Source organism: Guillardia theta (assembly GCF_000315625.1).
Source record: "Guillardia theta CCMP2712 unplaced genomic scaffold GUITHscaffold_56, whole genome shotgun sequence".
Classification (NCBI taxonomy): Eukaryota; class Cryptophyceae; order Pyrenomonadales; family Geminigeraceae; genus Guillardia; species Guillardia theta.
In genome coordinates this window covers 171,467-191,944 of record NW_005434618.1, presented here as the reverse complement: position 1 = coordinate 191,944, position 20,478 = coordinate 171,467, and the positions used below count along the sequence as shown (strand labels likewise).

At 43.9% G+C, this 20,478-nt stretch overlaps 5 protein-coding genes across 5 annotated transcripts; 2 read left to right on the top strand and 3 right to left on the bottom strand.

Annotated features, from left to right (window-relative positions):
- Window positions 1-9,147: 9,147 nt before the first annotated feature.
- Window positions 9,148-9,420, bottom strand: GUITHDRAFT_47043 (hypothetical protein; the record flags this gene model as incomplete). The annotated part of the gene is made up of 1 exon (XM_005828816.1): window positions 9,148-9,420. A coding segment is annotated over one exon (273 nt), but the record flags the coding sequence as incomplete, so codon positions are not given.
- Window positions 9,421-11,514: 2,094 nt separating this feature from the next.
- Window positions 11,515-13,163, top strand: GUITHDRAFT_74385 (hypothetical protein; the record flags this gene model as incomplete). Its single annotated transcript, XM_005828815.1, has 4 exons — window positions 11,515-11,961; window positions 12,026-12,118; window positions 12,166-12,879; window positions 12,927-13,163. 4 exons carry the CDS (start codon window positions 11,515-11,517, stop codon window positions 13,161-13,163), a joined length of 1,491 nt encoding a protein of 496 aa, XP_005828872.1.
- Window positions 13,164-13,307: 144 nt separating this feature from the next.
- Window positions 13,308-14,658, bottom strand: GUITHDRAFT_153679 (hypothetical protein). The gene is made up of 5 exons (XM_005828814.1): window positions 14,581-14,658; window positions 14,412-14,536; window positions 13,592-14,360; window positions 13,486-13,540; window positions 13,308-13,444 (listed from the first exon to the last, which is right to left on the bottom strand). The coding sequence occupies exons 1-5, from the start codon at window positions 14,629-14,631 to the stop codon at window positions 13,383-13,385; spliced, it is 1,062 nt and encodes a 353-aa protein (XP_005828871.1). The 5' UTR covers window positions 14,632-14,658; the 3' UTR covers window positions 13,308-13,382.
- A 2,190-nt stretch (window positions 14,659-16,848) lies between these two features.
- GUITHDRAFT_112031 (hypothetical protein) lies at window positions 16,849-17,830 on the top strand (the record flags this gene model as incomplete). The annotated part of the gene is made up of 6 exons (XM_005828813.1): window positions 16,849-16,891; window positions 16,946-17,032; window positions 17,082-17,152; window positions 17,206-17,612; window positions 17,672-17,737; window positions 17,785-17,830. The coding sequence occupies 6 exons, from the start codon at window positions 16,849-16,851 to the stop codon at window positions 17,828-17,830; spliced, it is 720 nt and encodes a 239-aa protein (XP_005828870.1).
- Window positions 17,831-18,167: 337 nt separating this feature from the next.
- On the bottom strand, window positions 18,168-19,969 carry GUITHDRAFT_112030 (hypothetical protein; the record flags this gene model as incomplete). Its single annotated transcript, XM_005828812.1, has 4 exons — window positions 18,168-18,240; window positions 18,289-18,332; window positions 18,753-19,019; window positions 19,070-19,969. 4 exons carry the CDS (start codon window positions 19,967-19,969, stop codon window positions 18,168-18,170), a joined length of 1,284 nt encoding a protein of 427 aa, XP_005828869.1.
- Between the last annotated feature and the right edge of the window lie 509 nt (window positions 19,970-20,478).

The window sequence follows — 20,478 nt, the reverse complement described above, 5'->3', positions numbered from 1 at the left end:
AGTACCCTCACTCATACTCGGAAAATAACAAGTCATCACTGAATCAGTCAATACTTTACTTATCGTTGCAAATGATGCACCAAACTTGCAACAATATTCAAGTTTTGTATTGAAATTTTTCCCTTGAATTGTCACAACATGTCCCTGCCCATCAGAGAACGACGGAATTACCCCTGTGATTTGGATCTCTGAAACATACTCAAAATCAGTGATTTCTTTGCTATCTGGACAAAACTTGTTACAGATCTGGAGACTGGTTATTCCCAATGTTCCGTTGCTGCTTGGAACAACAATTTTGATGACAGTGGAAGTAAGGAAAGTAAGACTCTTGGAGTTAAGAAGTGTGTTCCCAAGAGCAATTTCCATACTTTCTTTTGTAAAGTATCTTCCATTGACCTGTACAATCGTCCTTCCAAATGTTGTACTCCAGGATGGATATATTCCAAAAATCTGAGGTGCTCTGATGTATTCAAACTTGAAATGCCCATCTAGGTATAAGGAATTTTTAGAAAGTCTGACATCGACGGAGAATGATTGATGCGAAGATGGGGCTATACATTCAATTGTAGATCCATTCACTAGAGTAGCTTCCGAAACCAACCTTCCAAAGTGGCATTGAATTCCGTTAAAATCTTCAAAAGCGCTGTTCAACTGCACTGATATCTTTGTTCCGCCAGCGAAGCAGCTGCTTGTAGGATGAATGTTGAAAACTTTTAATCTCTGTCTAAAACAGACTTGTTTACCTTTCATGCTTACGTCATATAAGACGTTTTGCATCCGAAGGGATACACATCCGTTCACAAAAGGTTGGGTAGTACATGTGACCAAGGTGGAGGTAAGGAAGTGCGCTGCGACTTTGTGACCAAATCCAAAAACGCAGAGAAGTTCTCTAGAGTTGTGGAAAAAGTTTCCATAGACAGTCAACGTACTAGATTCAAAGGATTGGACAATTGATGGAGAAACTCGTTCAATGATTGCTGCTTGTTGGTATGAAAAAGCGAAGCTATGTAATTCGACCATGTCCGTGGAGTAAACAGAAATCTTAGTTTGCTCGAAATTTCGTGAAGATGGGATGACACCAAGAATCTTCGATGAAGTCACTACTTTGAGAGAGGAAGTATTCAATCTCCTTGAATTTACAAATATATTCATTCCCTTGATGTCAAGATGACTTCCTACAATTGTTACCAAACACGATTGTTCCCACATACCAAAACTTGGATGCAAGCTGAATATTTGAATCTCTGGAAGGAATTCATATTGGTATTGTAAGCAATTATTTCGTTGGCTGCAGACATGTAGGGTGGTTACACCTGGATAGAGGCTGTACGGACTTATGCATTGGAACTTCATGTTGACCTCTGATATCGAAATAAGCTGGTTGTTCAAAACACAAAATTTCAAGAAATTTGAGATCCAGGAATACCTCGGGAATATCGTTATGACCGTTCCTCCGTTAATTGGACCACTCGAAGGATTGATAGTAAACGATGCACGACTCAGAGTACCAATCACCAACTTCCTGTCTGTAAATTTGACGCTATCAAAGATTAAGGATATCTGAACATTTTCTGGAGAAGAAGTTGGAAGATAGCAAATCACGGTGGATGATGAGTAATGAATTCCACGAGTTGAATCATTTTGTCCATACAAACATTCGATGTTATGCGTGGATGGAAAATGCATTCCAAATATTGTTACCAATTGTGTGCTGTCGCCGAACGCATATTTCGGGCGTATTTTCAACACATGTGGCAAAGGCAAAATTTTAAAAACATTGGCTTGTGCCAAGAAATTAAAGCCACCATCGAAACTGATCGTGATAGGACAAATATCAGGCGAAGACAGCCGAGGAGCAATACAGATGATAAGAGAAGAGGAATGAAATTGCAGATCTTTTTCAACAATTTCAAAATCACAAAACTTACAAATTGTAGAAGGAGAATCGATGAAGTTTTCCCCAATCAATTGTACCGCAGACCGTTGATTGACAAAATTGAAGTCTGGGAGGACTTTTGCAATAGAAGGATTCAAAATATAATCATAATCCATTATTGCATAAGAAGTAGTAATCGAATGCACAATCTCTATTTGTACCCTTCCTGGCCCCTGAACTGCTGGAGAAACAAAAGAGAAATTTTTATCCATTTGGACAATTTGGTTGCCAATTCTTATTCTGAGCTTTGAGTAAGAAGGATAGATGCCAAATCCAAGAACGTAAATGACCGTTCCTCCACCGATCGGACCGAAGGAAGGAGAAATTGAAATTCGATCGACTTGCCTGAGAATTGTGAGGCGAGATTCGCCGATCAGTACGTGGCTGTGCGCTACTGCCAGCCCCACGGAGACAACTCCATTTATGTCACGAGGAATTCCACAACGGATAGCATGATAGCTGACAAATAAACCTTTTGTCCGAATTCGGCCTCGAAAAACACAGGAATACGAAATTTCACGAACAAAACCAGCTCCTTGCAAAGTTATTGAGGTTGAATACGAGTCACTGACTGCTTCAACCATTTGAGGAACTACTGAGTGAATCACAGGAGAAGGCAATAAAGAGTATGTCATGAATTGTGTAGAAAAATCTGATCCGCCATTCAAACTGATCCTCACTGGGTATGATTCGAGAAATTTCCCTGAAAATCCCGGTAATGAGCAATCCAACATTGTAGACGATATCATTTTGATGTAGGAATTGTTGAACATAATATCTCCCACTTTAAGTGCTATATCAGAACCATGAAAGCCAGATCCATACACTTGTATGAGGTTTGGTGAGTTTGGCAATCCAGATGATGGGATTATTGCTTTTAAAATGGGTTCTGCGTAGTATGTAAATGCATTTTGCAGAAACAAATCATGCTTTTCGGAAAATAGGGTCAGATTCATAATCCCTGCACGCAGCGAAGGAGGAGCTAGACATTCTGCAACCGTTCTATTCACGCATTTGCATCGAATCTGGTTGGACATAAATTGAACTTGCAAATTTGTAAGACATTCTCCCACTCCCAAATACAGGTAAATGCGAGTTCCACCATTCACGGGACCATGGCTTGGATAGAGCCTTTCAAGCTTCAACATTTTCAAGGTAGATTCGTATCTGAGTGAATTAGAGCTCAAGATGAATCCTTTGTATGACAAAGCTACAGAAAAATTCCCAACAGGCAACCCTGCCGCGCTGCACTTGATTAGAGAAGAACTAAGCACTTCTGCTTTGGTAAAAATGTTCTTTCCAAGAATGCAATCCATCTCAGTATTCTTAGTGAAGTTTTGTCCAACAATAATCATCTGCCTAGAACCGTCCAAGCTTATAAGGTCTGAGACGGAAAACAATTGACACAAATCAATAGAAACAAACATGTTGTTGTTTGATGTGAAGTCACGTCCATTGAGACTGATTTCAATCGCAAAAGAATTTGTATTTGCCTTTTCCATAAAGCAAATAATACTGGAGGAAGACTGAAAAAGATGTTTTTGAGAAGAGAGACTCTTCCCAAAGGAGCATGAAAACTTTGGCCGAAAATTCTTGCCGATAACAGTTATCTGCATGTGCCTATTTGAAGGTCCAAATGACGGTAGAAGGTAGTATACGAAAGGGTCTGGGTAGAATTCGAAGGTGATCTTTTCAAAAACTGTCTTATCAGCACTTGAGAACACTTGAAGCGAAACAAATGAAGAGTCCTCGTATTGAGGAGATCTGCAGAAGAACGTGCTAGGGGGAACAACGATCGCTGGAGAATCTCGATCGCCGAAAAAACAGAGAACTCTCTCTTCGTTTGTCAAGTTGGGCATGTCGAACTCGATATAAGTTCCACCTGACACTGGTCCGCAAGATGGCCCTATAGGCGTTATTGATCTCCTCCTGCTCACAGTCATGCTACACCACTGGAACTTGGGATCGAGAGGAATTCCTTCCAAAGACACCAAGACCATGCTAGATAGACGAGGCTGGTCACTTTGACACAAAACTAATGAAGAGGTCAAAAGTCGAGCTTGAGTTTTACTATGTCCGCCCAGGACACAGTTGAGGTTGTCATTATCTCTGAAGTTCCTTCCAACAACCGTGAATGTTGAAGCAAATGTGCCGATAGGATTCGAGCTAGACTTCACCCGAAATATACTAGCATCTTGCGAGTACTGAAATGGTGAATTGGCCTTGAAATAATTGCTATCTTTTTCCATTAGCAAATAAAGAGTAGAAAATCCGGGAGTTGAAGCAGAAGGAGTTGTACACGCTACTTTTGTCGATGTCTCAAAGAATGTTGCAATGGAAAAGTTGCCTACCTGACATAATAGCTGTGGGACAAAGTGTTGACCATACACTGTGATCACCTGACCACCTCTTACGGACACAATCTTTGGGAGGATTTCATTGATCGCAGGAGTCGTCAAGTATTCATAATAGGATGAATGAAATATAAACCCTCCATCATCCACTATCTTGAGCTCAACTTGTCCTGGTTGAAAGTGAGCAGGACTCTTGCAAATCGCTGTGCTTGTGGATGCAAAATTAAGGGGAAGTATCACCTGGTCAATCATACAAAACAAATGAGTGGAATTTTCAACAGTGAAGAGAAAGCTGACTTCAATATCTGTACCACCTTCAGTGCTTCCCTGACTTGGGTTGATGAACACCTTGCCATATGGATTGGACAAGGAGTATAGAACAAAAGGAGAACTTGTATCAACTCCGTTATTGCTGACTTGAACATTGATAGAATTTTCTTTCATGCTTGAAACTAAACAAACCGCCAAACTTGAAGAAATATACATCGCGTTAATTTTTTCTTGGTTTCGTATAATGCATGAAAGTTCGTCCCTGGCTGCAAAGTTACTTCCAACCATGGTGATTGCGGTGCTGCGTGGAGACACAGCAATGAAGCGAGGGAATACAGAATCTAGCAAAGCTTCAGGTTCATACACAAAAATTGAGATCTGTCCATTTGACGTAGGATGTAGAAGTAGCGAAGGATGACCTACTTGAATCTGAACGATCGCGAATGTCATGGAGGGTGGAGAAATACAAGCAATCGTCAAATCGTCTATCCAAGTTGCATTCACCGTCCCAACATCTCCAAATCGGCATGACATTCCATCTACAAAATTTTCACCGCGTAAATATATCTGTGTCATTCCATTCGTTGAACCTGTCGAGGGTCGAATGTGCGTCACTCTTGGGAGTGGAAGGCATGAAAAAGTTTTGTTGAAGTTGAATCTCTCGCTGAAAACATTGAAATTTTGTTTCCCAATGAAAGGACCTGGAATTGAACATGTCACCAATGATTGAGAGCTGAATTTGCCTTTCTCTACAACTGCAATACGGGGAAATGAACAGTAGACACTCAAGTCTGAAATGTTGTCAAATCGATTTGATAAGCGTATTTGTATTTGTGTGTTTCCAGTGCAATATCCAACAGAAGGATGAATAGAAGCATCTTGCCCGAAGTCCACAAATTGAAAAATTCCCACGATAGTCCAAGCAACTCTGTCAGGAGAAATTCTGATTGTGATGTTTTGTTCGGAACTGGGAGGTGTAATACACTCTGCAACAGCTTTCTCCACCGTGCTGCATTGGACAATGGGGCCAGCACCAAACAAGCAATAGCACTCGGCAGAATCAAACACGCCTCGAATACTGATTCTCAACCCTCCATAAGTTGTTCCGAATTTGGGGGAAAAGTCGTCTACATAAAATGGTTCGTAAAACTTCAAGAAGAATGCTGCAATACTGACGTTGTTTTGAACCACTATCTCAGCATTGACCAATCCCGGAGTATGGGAGGGTGTACTGCAAATAATACAAGAATTAGAGAGCCTCTCTGCGACAATTTCAATAGAATCAATCACACAACTGAATTGTAAATTCAATATTGGAGCAAAATCTCCATAAATGCTCACAATTTGACCACCCTGGACAGGACTGCTGATTGGATTGACTTTGCTTAATTGAATTGGGCTGATATACCAAAACGCAAATGATTTTTCTTCAGGCCCAGTCCCAGCAGATATGGAAAGGGTTACCGACCCTGTCAATTTGCTTGCAGGAGACACGCACACGACAAAGTTTTCATCATCAAGGAATGAGGCATTTGATGCCAGACTTTGAAAATGACATGTGTAGACTGGGATTGTTGCTCCAAACAGAGTAATCAAACTTCCTCCAGACAGCAAAGAAATTGAAGGCTGGATTTCAAAAATTTCCTCTACATCAGTATATAAGATCGAAAGTTTGTTAGACGATGCATTTTTTCGATCGAACAATTGGAAATCATACAAGCCTTGGGAATGCGCTGGGGTTGTACAGAAGATCAAAGAGGAAGTCAACACTTCAGCTGGAGATGACAATTTTCCAAAGAGACACATTCGGGAATTCTGAGAGTGAAATCTAAACCCCGTAACAGTAATGTTCCTTTGACCAGACAACGGCGATACGGATGGCATTAAAGATACAATTTGAGGTGCATCTATATGGAGAATTTCGGCTCCCAAACAATTCCCTTTCGAGGTTACCGATAAGACGGCATCCCCGACAGTGTTCCCTGGTACTTGGCATAACACAAGGTTGCTGGAAACAAATTCAGATTGAACATCCAGAGAATTGAATTGACAGAAAACTCTATCTTTTTCAAAATGTTGCCCCACTAGTGAAATAATTTGTGATGCTCCGTTGAGTCTGATCGAAATTTGAGCAGGATTGCACATGAATTCAAAACTACTTTGACCATGAATAGTCGAGGAATTATAGACTAAAAGGCTTACATAGATCGATTGTGGAACATGTACGATTGGGCTGATACAAAGTAATTTGCTAGAAGAGAGAAAATTTGCTTCCATGACATCCTTGTTTCCAAATCTACAACTGAAGATGTCAGGAACAAAATTTATTCCAATCATTGACACCATGACACTTTGAGACGTAAAAGAAAATGTCGGGCTGACACTTGTCAGATATGGTGGTTTCAAAATCATGAAGAGAAACCCACTTTGGCTGAAATGTATACCATCATTCGTGTATTCAACAGCGTATTCGCCAGACGCCAATGGAGGTATAGAACATATAGCCTGACTGGACGATAAAATCTTGGCAACAAGTGACGTGCAACACCCAAACTTGCAAACAGAAGTTCGTGATTCTTGGAATTCGTTTCCAGTCAAGGTGACATGCAGAGCAGTAGAAGGAATTCCTAACGTTGGAATAACATTCACAATTTGAGGTTCGACAAATGCAACAAAAAGGAAACTGTTGGAAATGATGTTGCTTGTGTTTATGAAGACCTGAATACTCCCTGGAGAGCTCGGAACAGATAAGCAATTGAGAAAGCTGGAAGTTAAGAAAGTGATTGGATTGCAAGACCTTTCAAAGCAGCAAACAGAAAAGGAATCGAAATAGATTCCAGAGATCGAAATGGAGATTCCTCCTTGGACCGGTCCTAAAGTCGGCTTAAGACTGATGATTTGTGGACTCCGTATTGCTTGAACAGTGTACTGATAGCTAGCGATGTCTTTGCAGTTATGAGACAGAGATACTGAAATCTTTCCTGGCCAAGTGGTCGGAGCTGCACACACGACCATAGACGAAGACAAGATATTTGCGGTTTGACGAAAAACCTCAAACATGCAACAAGAAATGTTACGGTCGTAATTCGAACCAAAGACAGTGATTGAACTTCCACCCTCGGATGCAATGATCGTGGGATAGATTGATTGTATTTCCAGTAGTCCAAAAACGTGGAACAGAAGGCTACTGCTTGCTAAGTCTGCAAAATTGCTCGAAAGTGCAAGATTGATCATCCCAGGAGGATATTGTGGAACCTTACAGACACAAAGTGAATATGATATTACCATAGCCCTTGAATACAATGTTTTGGCACCTTGAACAAATTTGCAAGACAAAAACAGAGAGGAGCTGAAGGCCTGCCCGACAAGAGTAATCGTTGATTCCATCCCCTCGATGCCAACAGATGGTATCACTTTCATCAAATTCAGTGTTTGAAAATATAAGAAGGACATTTCATTCGTCAAGTAATCGTATCCATTGAATGAAACTTGAATCTGGACAATTCCAGGCCTTTTAGAAGGTATTGATTGGCATTTCAGCAATGAGTTCGATATCCATGTAGCTTCAATTTCTGCGCCATTGAATTTACACTTCAAATGATACGAGAAATAGAAATCTGACCCTGAAATTGATACAATTGTTGAACCTGTCGTTGGACCTGTACTAGGCGCTGCTTCCAATATGATTGGAGATCTATAGTAGTGAAATTCTGTTGAGCCTTCGACGCTTTTCATAAAATCAAACCCTACTGAAAGTTCAATCTGCCCTGGTGCCATTGGAGGAGAAATACATTTCCACAACGAACTGGACTGCATCACAGCTTTTACGAATGTGTTGTTGAAGTAGCAACCTCCTCCTTCGTATGCCGGAAATCCCATCCCGTACAGAAGGACTTCACTAGAACCTGCATCTGGTCCCTCTGAAGGAAGCACGGATATGATGAGTGGCTCGGAGATGTAATAAAAGGATTCCAACACCAAAATATGATTGGATTCAAACGGTAATTGTACATAGACTTGCACTCCAGCCATGCATTCTGTGTGATAGCAATCAGGAGCAATACAAACAATTTCATCAGAATTCATGTATCGAACGACAGGAGAAATAGCGTTGCCAAATTTGCATGAAGTCGGTGGGAAAACTAAGCCAGATATCCCACTGATGGTCACCGGAATGCCACTAATGAAATGTCAGAAACCTAAATGTCAAAAAGGAGCATACCTCTGAAACGCAAACGTGGGCTGTATATACAAGGTGCCATTCGTCACTTCTCGCACTGCAAGACTTACTCCTGTAGGAAGGAACGTGTGACCATCCAAGGAATATTCCAGCTGTATTCTCGTTGCCATAAGTTGACTATAAGGAACTGGACAAACAATGGATACAAACCCTGACAGATTACAAATTGACCCCACATATGAAATGCAGAAGGTGCCAGAGAACGTTCCATTCACAATGTACGAATCAAATTTGCACTGTACAAAATCCAACGGAGGAATGAAAGGAGAAGAAACTATTTTCAAATCCTTGATCGAACGGTCAAGTGCAAGAGGATAGATTTCTTCTATGTCAATCAAAGCATAAACCTTGAAATCCACCAAATTGTTCGAGAAATCCACCAAATTGTTCGAAACCTCAACAATCCAGATCCCCTCTGAGAGAGATGGAGAAAAACAAATGATACATGATTCATTTACGAAGTTGGCTTTTGCTATGATATTTCCAAATTTACAAGCTAAGGAATCCGAATTCACGAAGTTCCGTCCATATACAGATATGTTTGTCCCACCCAAGATAGGTCCCAGAGAAGGAACAATGAAACCAATACTTTCTGGAAGTCTGTAAGCGAAAAAAACGCTCGTTACAGAAAAGTCCAAAGCATTGTTTGTGACATCTATGGTTACAAGTCCAACATTATCCGAAGTTGGAGAAGTACAAATGATCTCTGATGGACCAAGCCATCTGGTTGGGACTGCTATGTAATTGTTCTCCGCGAGCAAAAATCGGCAGAAGGAATCCTGGTCATTCTCAAATCCATCCCCTTTCAAAGTGATTTGAGTTCCTCCCAATTGCGGACCAGCAGAAGGTTGAAGACTGTTCACAGATGGGAAAGCTGAGACATTGGTGTCATGATCGCAAACGAACATGTTTAATCATCTTACCTTGATAGAAAAAGAATACTCCGCTGTTTGTAAACGAGTCCAAGGATGCTGAACTATCAATTGAAACCTCTAATGAAACGGCTCCAAGATCTGCCGAAGGAGGACTGACACAAGATATCTTGCTATCACTAAAGAATAATGCTGTTTCAGTACTTGTTCCACTTCCGAACCTACAGCTCGTTTTTCCCCTGTGGAAGTCAGACCCAGATATTGTCACTTCAGTACCTCCCGTTTGTGGCCCCTTTGAAGGATTGATATTGAAAACATTTACACAACTTAGTTCTGCAATAAAGTGTTACTGATAAAACACAGAAGGGGACCTTACCTCGAAATCCACACGCTATGAGTAAAATCAGAATCCTGCAGATTATTTCAAGCTTTGGCATCATATCCTGCACTATAGGAGGAAATTTAAGCTTGTCATGTTGTCCCCAACCTGACTCACAAGAACAATGTCATTCGGACCTACATATCTAAATGCTGCTCACCTTACCGTTCCGTTACTTCCTGCATCTCGTCCAGCGCCCATTCCCAGCGCTTTTCGTGACTGCGCGGGGAGGATGAGCCAAAAAAACCGATAGGGCCGGTCTCGTATTCATTGAGTAAAACTTCGGCCCTAAAGTAACCGCCGGTTCTATGATTTACGGGTCCGCCTCAGATTTTACATTATCGTTTTAGTTAGGACCACGCCGTGCTGAGGCTGAGTAGGCCGCCGCGCCGCCGGCCGGTTGGGCCCGACTCCCGGAGTCCCGGGAGGCTGGGTCCGGACCCGGCCGCGGCGGCGTGAGCGGCGAACTCGGAACTTGTCGGACCGTAGAACGTACTACGGCACGCCGTTGAGGACTCGGGCGGCCCGTGTCAGTGAATGCCAGGGCCAATCATCGGTGGCCGCTGCTCACGGCCCTCCGTCCCTAGGGAAGTCCATAGCAGTGGCCATATCCGATCAGGCCGCACTCGGACGCGTACTCCTGACTCCGAGTCTGCCCGGCATCAGTCACCGTGGTCCGACGGTCCTCGGATGCCCCGGCCGCACAGGGCAAGTTCGGGGCGCGGCTGGGCCGGCCGGGCCCGGGCCCGCCGGGCCCGGGGGGACTGACTCAGGCCGCAAGTTGGGCGGCACTGCGGCACCGGTGTCTCTTCGCAAATGTTGTTTTCGACTTGTCAACAGTTCAAAGTTTTTTAATCCTTTCACCGTACACCTGCGTATGTCTTCATGGAAATTCATTTGTATATAGGGTGGGGGTGCCAAAAATAACCAAAGGACCACGATCGTTCTCTCAAGGCGGAGGCGCCATGGCATCCAGCGCCGAAGCTTACTACGAGGTAAGACTATGAGAGAGGAGCAGATAATGAAAGGTTAGTTTAACGGAGATACTTGAAGAGGTGAATTCAATGAAAGATAAACGGAGGTCCTCAAAGTAAACCTCGAAAATAGTTGCGGAAGTACGGAACAAGAAGATGTATTTTTTGGTGTTTCGAACCTTGTGGAAGCATTGGATTTTATATAGGGTGGGAATCAATATGGTTGAAAGTGTATTGTATGAGATCTTAAATCAAGAATGTACTAATCTCAATGACTTGATTTCAACAGCCTGTCAAAGGAGATGACGACGAAGATGATGAATATAAACTACCCGAAGATGCTACATTTACAGATTATCTTGTTTATCCTCTAAGGTATGAATATGTCAGGCTAACAAATTCTGGTAACAGATGAGCAGGTCTGGGGAAAACTTTTTTTCAAGATTCACCAAAAATTTTGGATGGAGATTTGCAATCCAGATGACTGTGATGTACTTGCTGGTCAAGGGATTGATGTTGTCTGTGCTGGGACTTGTCAAGTTATCATATTGCAAAAAAACTCTAAAAATCGATGGTAGTGCATGCCAGACAATGATGGTGATTTCATCAACGCCATGGGCGATCAAGGGTTCCATTGGGGTTTTGGCTGATGCTTACCCGCTCTTCGGGTATCACAAGGCGAGTTATATTCTGGTGGCAGCAGTAATCGGTTCGATCGGCCTCTTTGCATTGGCGACTTTCCCTGTAACATCAGCAGCACTTTCTGCTATCTTGCTTTTTTCAGTCAATTTGGAGATAGCGACCTCAGACCTTCTTTGCGAAGGAAAGTATGCCGAACTGATGCAAACAAAACCCAAAACAGGCTCGACCATGGTCAGCTATGTGTGGGGCTGCTTCCAGATCGGTAGTTTGGTGGCAGCTATGTTCGTGGGTCCTGTGGCTGACCACTACGACCCTAAGGTTAAACTTTGTGAGAGATACGATTTTTGGGACTGACAAGCAACTTATTGTGTACAAGGTTCTCTTCTGGGTTTTGTTGCCCCTTGCGGTTAGCATCATCATCCCGACCTCATTGGGATATTTGGCTGACGAGGTTCCTTGTTTCCTCTCACTTTTCTTTCCCTGACTTTGATTGATCAGAGAGTGGCACCTGAGAAGGAAGGGATTGACATGGAGCTTATCAAGACTTATCCCTACATTGTTGCTTTTTGCATCATCATGGCAGCCGTTGCGCTCGGAAATGCTGCCATCGATATTTTCTTTTTTGAAGAGCACTTTTGGCAAATGGTCTATGCGATCTCCTGCTCTGTCTTTCTTAGTGTACTCGCTTTTCTTTGGCTACCCAGGCAACTGGCCAAGTGCAACTTTTACATGTTCATGGCTTCTGTTTTGTATCTGAACATTAGCGGAGCTCAAGATTTTTGGTTTACAGCCGACGAGCAATGTGTTCCAGGTGGACCTGCTTTCGACTACACCTATTACAACACGTACACGTCAATCGTGGGAGCCTTCACTGGATGGGTTGGAGTTGTGATCTTTCAAAATTTTATGAGCGGATGGACTTTCCGTACACTCTTCTGGGTTACAACAGTATTGCAATGTGTTGCATCAGCATCGGACTTGATTATAATCAATCGCCTCAATATTGCTTGGGGAATTCCCGACAAATGGTTCTACATGTTTGGGGATGCAGTGATTGGTCCTGCAGTGATGATGTTTGCACTCATGCCAGCTGTGGTTTTGACTTCAAAGCTTGTCCCGAAGGGACTTGAATCAACGACCTATGCATTGTTGGCTGGTTTTCAAAATTTTGGGGGGGTTGTATCCAATCAAATTGGGCTTTATGCGACACAGGTTCCTCTTTTCTTCTTTTTTGGTGTGATAATGATTTTAGTACGCAGTTCGCAGGTGTCAAGACGGAGGCTCCATGCAACTTTGACAATCTTGGCTGGCTAGTGGGAATTTCACATTGTTTGCTCCCGCTTTTAGCTATCCCCCTCACTTTCATCCTCATTCCAAATAAGCTCATGACGGAGATGATCATAGAAGACGAAGCGAGTGAGCCTACGTTGCTGCAGGGAGCACTGGGGAAAGATGAAGGTCGATACATCATTAGAAAACTCACATTTTGTGAATGACGTGATTAATCAGGAACTTCCAAGGAGCATGATTCTTGAATCGAGTTTCTCGAATATCAGATTTCGAATTGTAGATTTTGACATTGAGAGAGCTGCTTGATGACTTTTCTGGGACTAGAAGAGAGTTGTTGAGTAGATAGGTGCTGATCTTTTCAGATATGGAATCATATGAATGTGATATTTCAATACAACTCTAGTGAATCTCATCAAGGACGCAGTCTACGTACCAGCTGTGTAAAAATAGTATCTTCCCAAAGACATCAGCATCTCGAGGAGAACTCCTGCTTAGTGGTCAAGGAAATTCGCTTCCAACAATCAAAACCTATCAGAGCACCCAAAATTGGTATTCTTGAGGTCAGCCTTTGCAGGAGCTTGATCTGCAAATTGTCAATGAATTTTACAATCCAAGTAAGAGCAAAGGTCAGGACCAGAGGCACGAGGAGAGTCTGGAACACTGGAGGCCTGAAGAGGTAAAGCAGAAGTAGACCACGGCGCCTCTGGATTTCCTTTTGAAGTATGAGCTCGATTGCTGCAGCCCTCATCTGCAGCCGGTGCAAGTCCTTCATTTCCCTTCTTGTTCCCTCTACTCTTGGTTCATCGTCCACAACAGCTTGAAGGTCCAATTCAGATGCCTCAGACGATTGTGGCTCACGTGAAGTATCCATTTCCTTCGTTCCGTAGGACTTGGGTTTGTTGGAGTCATCAGCGACGGTACAACCTTGAAAGCTCTGATGTGACATATTCTTGATGGTTTGCTTTGAAAGGAAGTTTGGGTGAGTAGACAGAGCTTCTGAAAGAGCATCGATAAAGAAGGAGGTTATCCATGGAATCCATGACTTGTTGCCAAACTTCTGCATAAGGGCCAGGTACACAACTGGGCGAAGAGCATGAATGCTCGATCCAGCAAGCCACCATCTAAATCGCTGTATATCCACATGTGACCATGAGAGCTGGAAACGATGTGCCCTTGTTAGCCCAAGACTATCGGAGCGGTAGTTTATCTCTCGGCCTTTCCTGCAGTTTTGTATCTTACAACAGGCCTTTGCTAATTCGATGATAAGTAGGAGCATAAATTTCCGATTAGCCAGGGCTCGATCGCAGAGCATCTCAGAGATCAACTCGAAACGCCGAATAAATTCTAGGAGAACTTCGCTCTTGGAGTTTGAGATAAATCCTGATCGACGTTGCATCTTACACCTGAGACAGTCATAAAGACATTCACAAGCCATACTATGAAGGTTCATCTACCGTGTTAGAGCATTTCCTCTACTGCTCTCTATGACGTCTGAGTAAAGAGATATGACAGATACGCATGTGTGCAACCCCTCCGACGAGACCTCGCCACCACTGTTGTCCGGCATTAGCAGCGTTCCCTAGATCTGTATCAGTATGAAGTAAAGACTTAACATGAGCAGACCAGTCGGAGATAGTCTACGAGTTGAGGTGCAAGCGACGAGGAAGCTCTCATTACTTCCCGCCATGTAGGTTCCCGTCCCCAAACCTCCTCTGCCATCATTGCGCCAACCCAACACAGGTTTAGTTCAGGGTTTAGTTTGCCGACTCTGAGGTCAGTCCGATTGCTACCGGCGTGTGCCATCACAACCCGCGTTCAACGTTTAGTAACGGTATGCCGCAAGTAGGACCCTAGTGTTCGGCCTCCGAGCACTGCTGTTGTTTACTTCGGCCAACAACCCCCCACCCCCACTCCGGGCCCGTTTTTCTAATAACTCACCAGTGAAGTTGACAATCGACTACCCTCTCCAGCAGGCCGCGGATGGTCAGCCACTCTTCGTGTGCTGGCCGCTATGGGACCTCAGAGGCGATCTGAGGCTCTTCATCGAGTCCCGTGTGTGGCCCTGAAAACAGCTCTCCCAGTGACGGGGTGGGTAGGGTGCCGCGATTTTGCACTACCCCAGCCTCCTGATTCCATCATAGTGAATGGATGATCTTGAATCTTAAAGTTTTGGGCCAAGTATTGGGAGCCAGATGAAACAATTGAGGAGAGGTGTTGCTCCTGGTGTGGTTACCTTTTCTGCCGTCATGAAGTTGGGCGGAGCATCTTGTGCTCTGAGATGATCAGCAGATGCTTCATCTGCCACCTCCCCTCTGATCGTTTGTACATGCCTCTCATGATATCATAAACTTCCTCTTCTCACCATCTTCTGCCATGCCCATAGTAGAGCCTGGTGCTTTTGTCCTCAGATATTTTGACTATCGGGCCTGAACATGCTGCTTCCCGATCCTGTAAAGCACGACTTTGCCTGTTCGATATATACCATCCAAAAAATGCTTGCACCAGAATTTCTTCTAGTGAAAGTATTTGATATGACCTGACGGGAATCTACAGCTCGTGACCTACACCCTGATATGTTGCTGATCTCGGGATTTTGATACCATGACAACCTCGGTCTGCACGCATCACCCTGTCTAGTAACTTTTTCTGATTTTGTTGATTCAAGTGAAGAGATGGAGCAATTTTTCCTAGAATTAAGAAGATCGTCAAGCTCATCCTCCTCGGCGGATGGTTCAAACCCAGCAGTCGGAGCGATTGTAGCATCCGTAGGAAACTTCCTCATCAGGTACTTTCCGATCTGCTATCACCAACAGAAGCTGATTTTCATTCAGTTTGTCATTCCAGTTGCAAAAGATCGCTCATCGACGAAATGAATCTTCAGAGACAATAATTCATTATACGCGTTTGCCGTTGTGGTGGGCAGGGATGGCTCTTATGGGGATTGGAGAAGTAGGAAATTTCTTTGCGTAAGTAATGTCATGTGTTATGCTCTGAATTTTAAGACTTGATGGAGATTTTGGGTCTAGATTTTACAATGACCCATGTCAATAGGTATGGCTTAGCACCAGCATCGTTGATATCGCCTCTGGGGGCCGTTGCTGTAATAAGTAACTGTATCCTGGTTATCACAGAAGCCAAAAGACTTTCAAAATGCTGAAAAGCGCATTGCAGGCAAGAACGATATTGAAAGAGAAGTTGACCTACCGAAACATACTTGGAGTCTTCTTTGCCCTGGGGGGAGCTATGTTAGTGATACTGTTTGCACCAAGAAGCATATCAAGCAAATCCGCAGACGGTACAATTGATCTTTGTTCACTTTGTTACTCAGTAATCATTATTGCTTTTAGAAGGGGATGGTTTCTTGTATGACATGCTAGTCAATTTGCGTTCAGGAATATATCTGCTCTGCGTGCTCTTGCTTGCTGGCTATGTCGCCAACCCCTGCATTTCACGGTATTCGCTGATCGACCAGTTCCCTCGATACTGAATGACATCGAATTCTTCTCAGATTTGCAATCAGCGAAAGACAAAGAGAAAAGAATGTGGTGTTTTTCGTGCTGCTTTGTGGACTCTTTGGTATTGTGACGGTCATGTCGGCAAAAGGGGTATATATATGCAAAGCATAACCAAAGTGGAACCATTTATCCTCAATTCAGGTTTCTCTCAGTGTTAAAAGCCTTCTAGTCGGTGATTTCGTTCCGTTTACTGGAGGTATTCAAATTTTGATACCTGTATATCATTTTTTGTGACCATGTGAATGATCAGCTCATTGTTGGCTTGTTTACCTTTTAATCTTCGGAGCAATCGTCTCCATCATTATGCAAATGAAATATCTCAATAAGTGTGAGGCTATTTTAATTTATCTTGCCTAACCAATGAACAACCAGAGCGATGATGGGATTTGGAGCTCAACAAGTTGTTCCAGTCTACTATGGTAAGCTGCTGAGTTCGTAGATTCGAAGATCCCTGAATATCATTTATCCTGCAGTCACATTTACGCTTTCAACAATATCTGCTGGTATGGTGCTGTACCTTGAAGTTGATTTTGGAGAATGGTGGAAAAGCTTTCTTTTTGGTAAGACGAAAATAAAATCGAGAATGAATGACCTGCTGACAATGCGCAGGTTGTGGAATCATCATAACTTTCATGGGGGTTTGGTTGATTAATCAAAAGTTCGAGGAAGAAGGATTTGGGGTGAGCAGAGCACTGGAAATGTTGCACTCAGTTTACTGATATAATGATCACAGCTTCCAGAAGCTGTGGAAGGTTTAGAAAGATTCGAAAGCAGCAGTTTGAAGCCCAATGAAAACGAGATGAGAAAATTTTCGGGAAAGCCTCACGACGCTCAAGATGTTACTTTGTCAGAAGGGGACTGGTCAGCTACTGAACCCAAGAACGCTATGTGTGTCCTCCTGGAGAAGGAAGTGGCGTCATGTTCAGATTTTGAATCCAATCGTGATGATGGAACTCAATCAGACCCTCTGGGTCCAGACTTTGCTCCCAGCAAGGCAGAAGTACAGATAGACGACCCTGTTTGTCATGTGCTCAAGGAGAGTCCCTTGCGAAACTCGCATATGAACCCGAAGATGCTGGAGGACTACAAGTGTGTCGACCATGATCAGCACCAGAATGTTTCTAATGATTACTTGTTTCAGTGCGGCTAGCCCTCTTGGAAGGAAGAGATTGCGCATTATCGAACATTACGCTCATCAGGCACACGGCCATGTCGACGAAGAATGTAATTTTCCAGTGCGATACTCAGAAGCGCGACTTTTGCGGGTGAGTGTATTGCAGCGTGTGCACAGCTCTGCTGACGAATCGTGTAGGGAGAACAGAGAGACGTCGAGGCCGATTCATTTCAGCTCACAATAGATGATGTTTCCGAGAGTGAAAATGAATAGATTACGATTGATGTAGTACAATTAATGGTAAGATAGAGTGCTTTTTCGTTATGATAAGTGTAGCTTGTGGACGTATCTGATCAAAGGCATTTGTACAATAAATCAGGATTCAAACTTATCTGATATTGAACAGGCACTCGACTACATTTCGTTGGTCGATGGTTTGCTGGCCAATTACACTGCTGATCTTCTTCAAATGCTGCACCCTAGTATTTCACGAGTGGCTCAGAAGCTGTTCGCACAAGTACAAGATCAGAGCGAGAATACTCAAAGCTTGCTCATCACGAACCTCTCACAAGACGTTTGCTTTAACTGTTCGCAAAATTCATATTGACATAACCCTGAGCTGCAGCTTTTGCATCCGCGTAAATGCTGAGGATCCTGAGAGGAAATTACTTGGGGGAACCAAGCGACTGGCAACCAATCTACCACAAGGAGGCTGCAATGACAGCAATCATGAGACCCAAAATGATCTGCGAGATATGAGACAAAACATGAGTGTCATGGCATTCACACACCTCAAAGGATTCAAGAATCATCCTTTTTTTCAAGCCCAAGAAGAATCGAAAATGGAAGTCAGCGTATATGAAAGGCATTTCACGAAGCCACGTACCATAAAGGTAAGATAATCGCAAACAACCCAAAGAAAAGAATAAAACCGGTCCATATGGATACTGTACACAATGTAGATCTGAGCAGAGGCGAGACTTCTTCTTTGTATTCGGCTTCCCGACGAAAAAGGACAATCACAACGAAATTGGAGAGCAGCTGCAAGAAGATACAAATGTAAACACAGAAGATGTACTTGTCAAAAATCGTCAAATAATTGACCGGGGGCATCTGCGCTCAAACTCCTTCACTTCTCTGCTAAGCGACAGAATAAACTTGCACACCTGATTCGAGATTGAGCTGTGGAAGAAAACAATAGATATCAATCCCCCCGATCCCATGGTGATGCGGATCGACCAGTTGACAGTGGGATCCAGCCAGAAGGAGTACAAGGTTGGAGCCAGCATGACGAAAGGAGGAACGAACTTGGTGATAACTCCTTCATAGATCGGGCGCTGCACTGCGATACTGAATGTGAACCTGGAGAAGGTAATGTTGCTTGAGCTGCTCTGCTCGTCGCTGCTCGCTCCTGGATATACCTTTGTGCTGACCTAAACAAAAGATCAGCCTGCTCACGGCAAACTGTACCACCTTCCGATACCCTAGCTCTGCAGTTGGCGTAGAGAGAAGTCGGCGACTGACGTAGAGAAGTCTGCCAACCAGGGAAGCGAATGGAAGGGCTCATTCCATTGAGATCGGCATCAGGCACAAATACCCAGAGGGTGACAGGCGATTTGAACTGCTCGAGAACAATCTCCAGGTACTGCTTGTCAAACGGATACCATCGGAGATCGGGCGAGAAGAAGAACTTCCCGGCGACTCTCCTGACGCCCTTGCCATACTGGGAGATCGAGTCGATGGACATGGCGTTGGTAAACGCCAGCTCGTCGATCGGTTGCATGCCATCAAACTGAGTGAGAGGCTTGTCCTTCTGCCGTAGGAACAGAAGGAAGTCTGCAAAGAACTCTCCTGTGGAGAGACCCCTATCTTCTGCATGCAGATTTAAAATGTACATACCGACTGATACATTGGGCTGACTCATCTTGGAGGGATCAACATGAGGTATGTGAGGGCACCTCCATATCTCGCTGGAACGATCTTTCTCCGAGGCTCCTTCAATCCCAAGACGAACTTTATCTTCTTCGTCCTGCTTCTTGTTCTCCTGCTCTTCTGTCTTCGAATCTTGTGTTGAGTTCGTACCTTCCAGCACAATACGCTTGCTGTCACTCACGCCCTGTCCAAGCTTCTGTGTCTGGGGGTGTTCCAAAAGGACACTCGATCGAGCTGAGGTTTTCCTGTTGCTCAGGTCAAGCCAAGATCGCAAGGTTTTAGCCTTGGCTGGCTGGTGTTGGAGGTCATGTTGCATCAAGGTAATTTTGTCCGTTCCAGGAATCAGAGGAGACACATATGTCTCCGACCTCCCAGTCGGATTGTCTCCAAGCACATCCACCAAGGACAGAGACAGGCTGAACAACAAGAAAGCCTTGGCAGGACCGGACATGATGAACGTGGACTTGTCGCTTCACTTCCTCAACCTCCCTTTCCTTGACCTCCACGCCTGTCACCTTCCTTCATTCCTGTACCTACCAATATAGAATTGGATCCGAGCCCCCCTCACGATTGATAATGAAGGCAGATGTGGGATAATAATAAAGTGGGAACTGGGAGTATTCGCCTGGCCCGGTTTGCCTTCCTCCCGTCCCCGAAGAGGCAGATCAATGGAGGATTGACAAGGGTTGAGGGAAGGAGAATGGAGGAGGGAAGAGGAAGAGGAAGCGAAAGGGAAAGGGACAGGGAGGGATGGGGAAGGATAAGGGAGGAGGGGAAGAAAGGGGAGGAGAGAAGAAGGGGAAGGGATGCGAGGGGAGAAGAGTGGACTGGAGTGGAGAAGAGGGCAATATAGTGGAGGAACTTTGCAACCTTAGTTCATATATGTGGATATTGAGACCCACTTCACAGAGCATGAAGCATTGTAGCCCGCTAGACTGCTTAAATGACCACCTCCTCTCG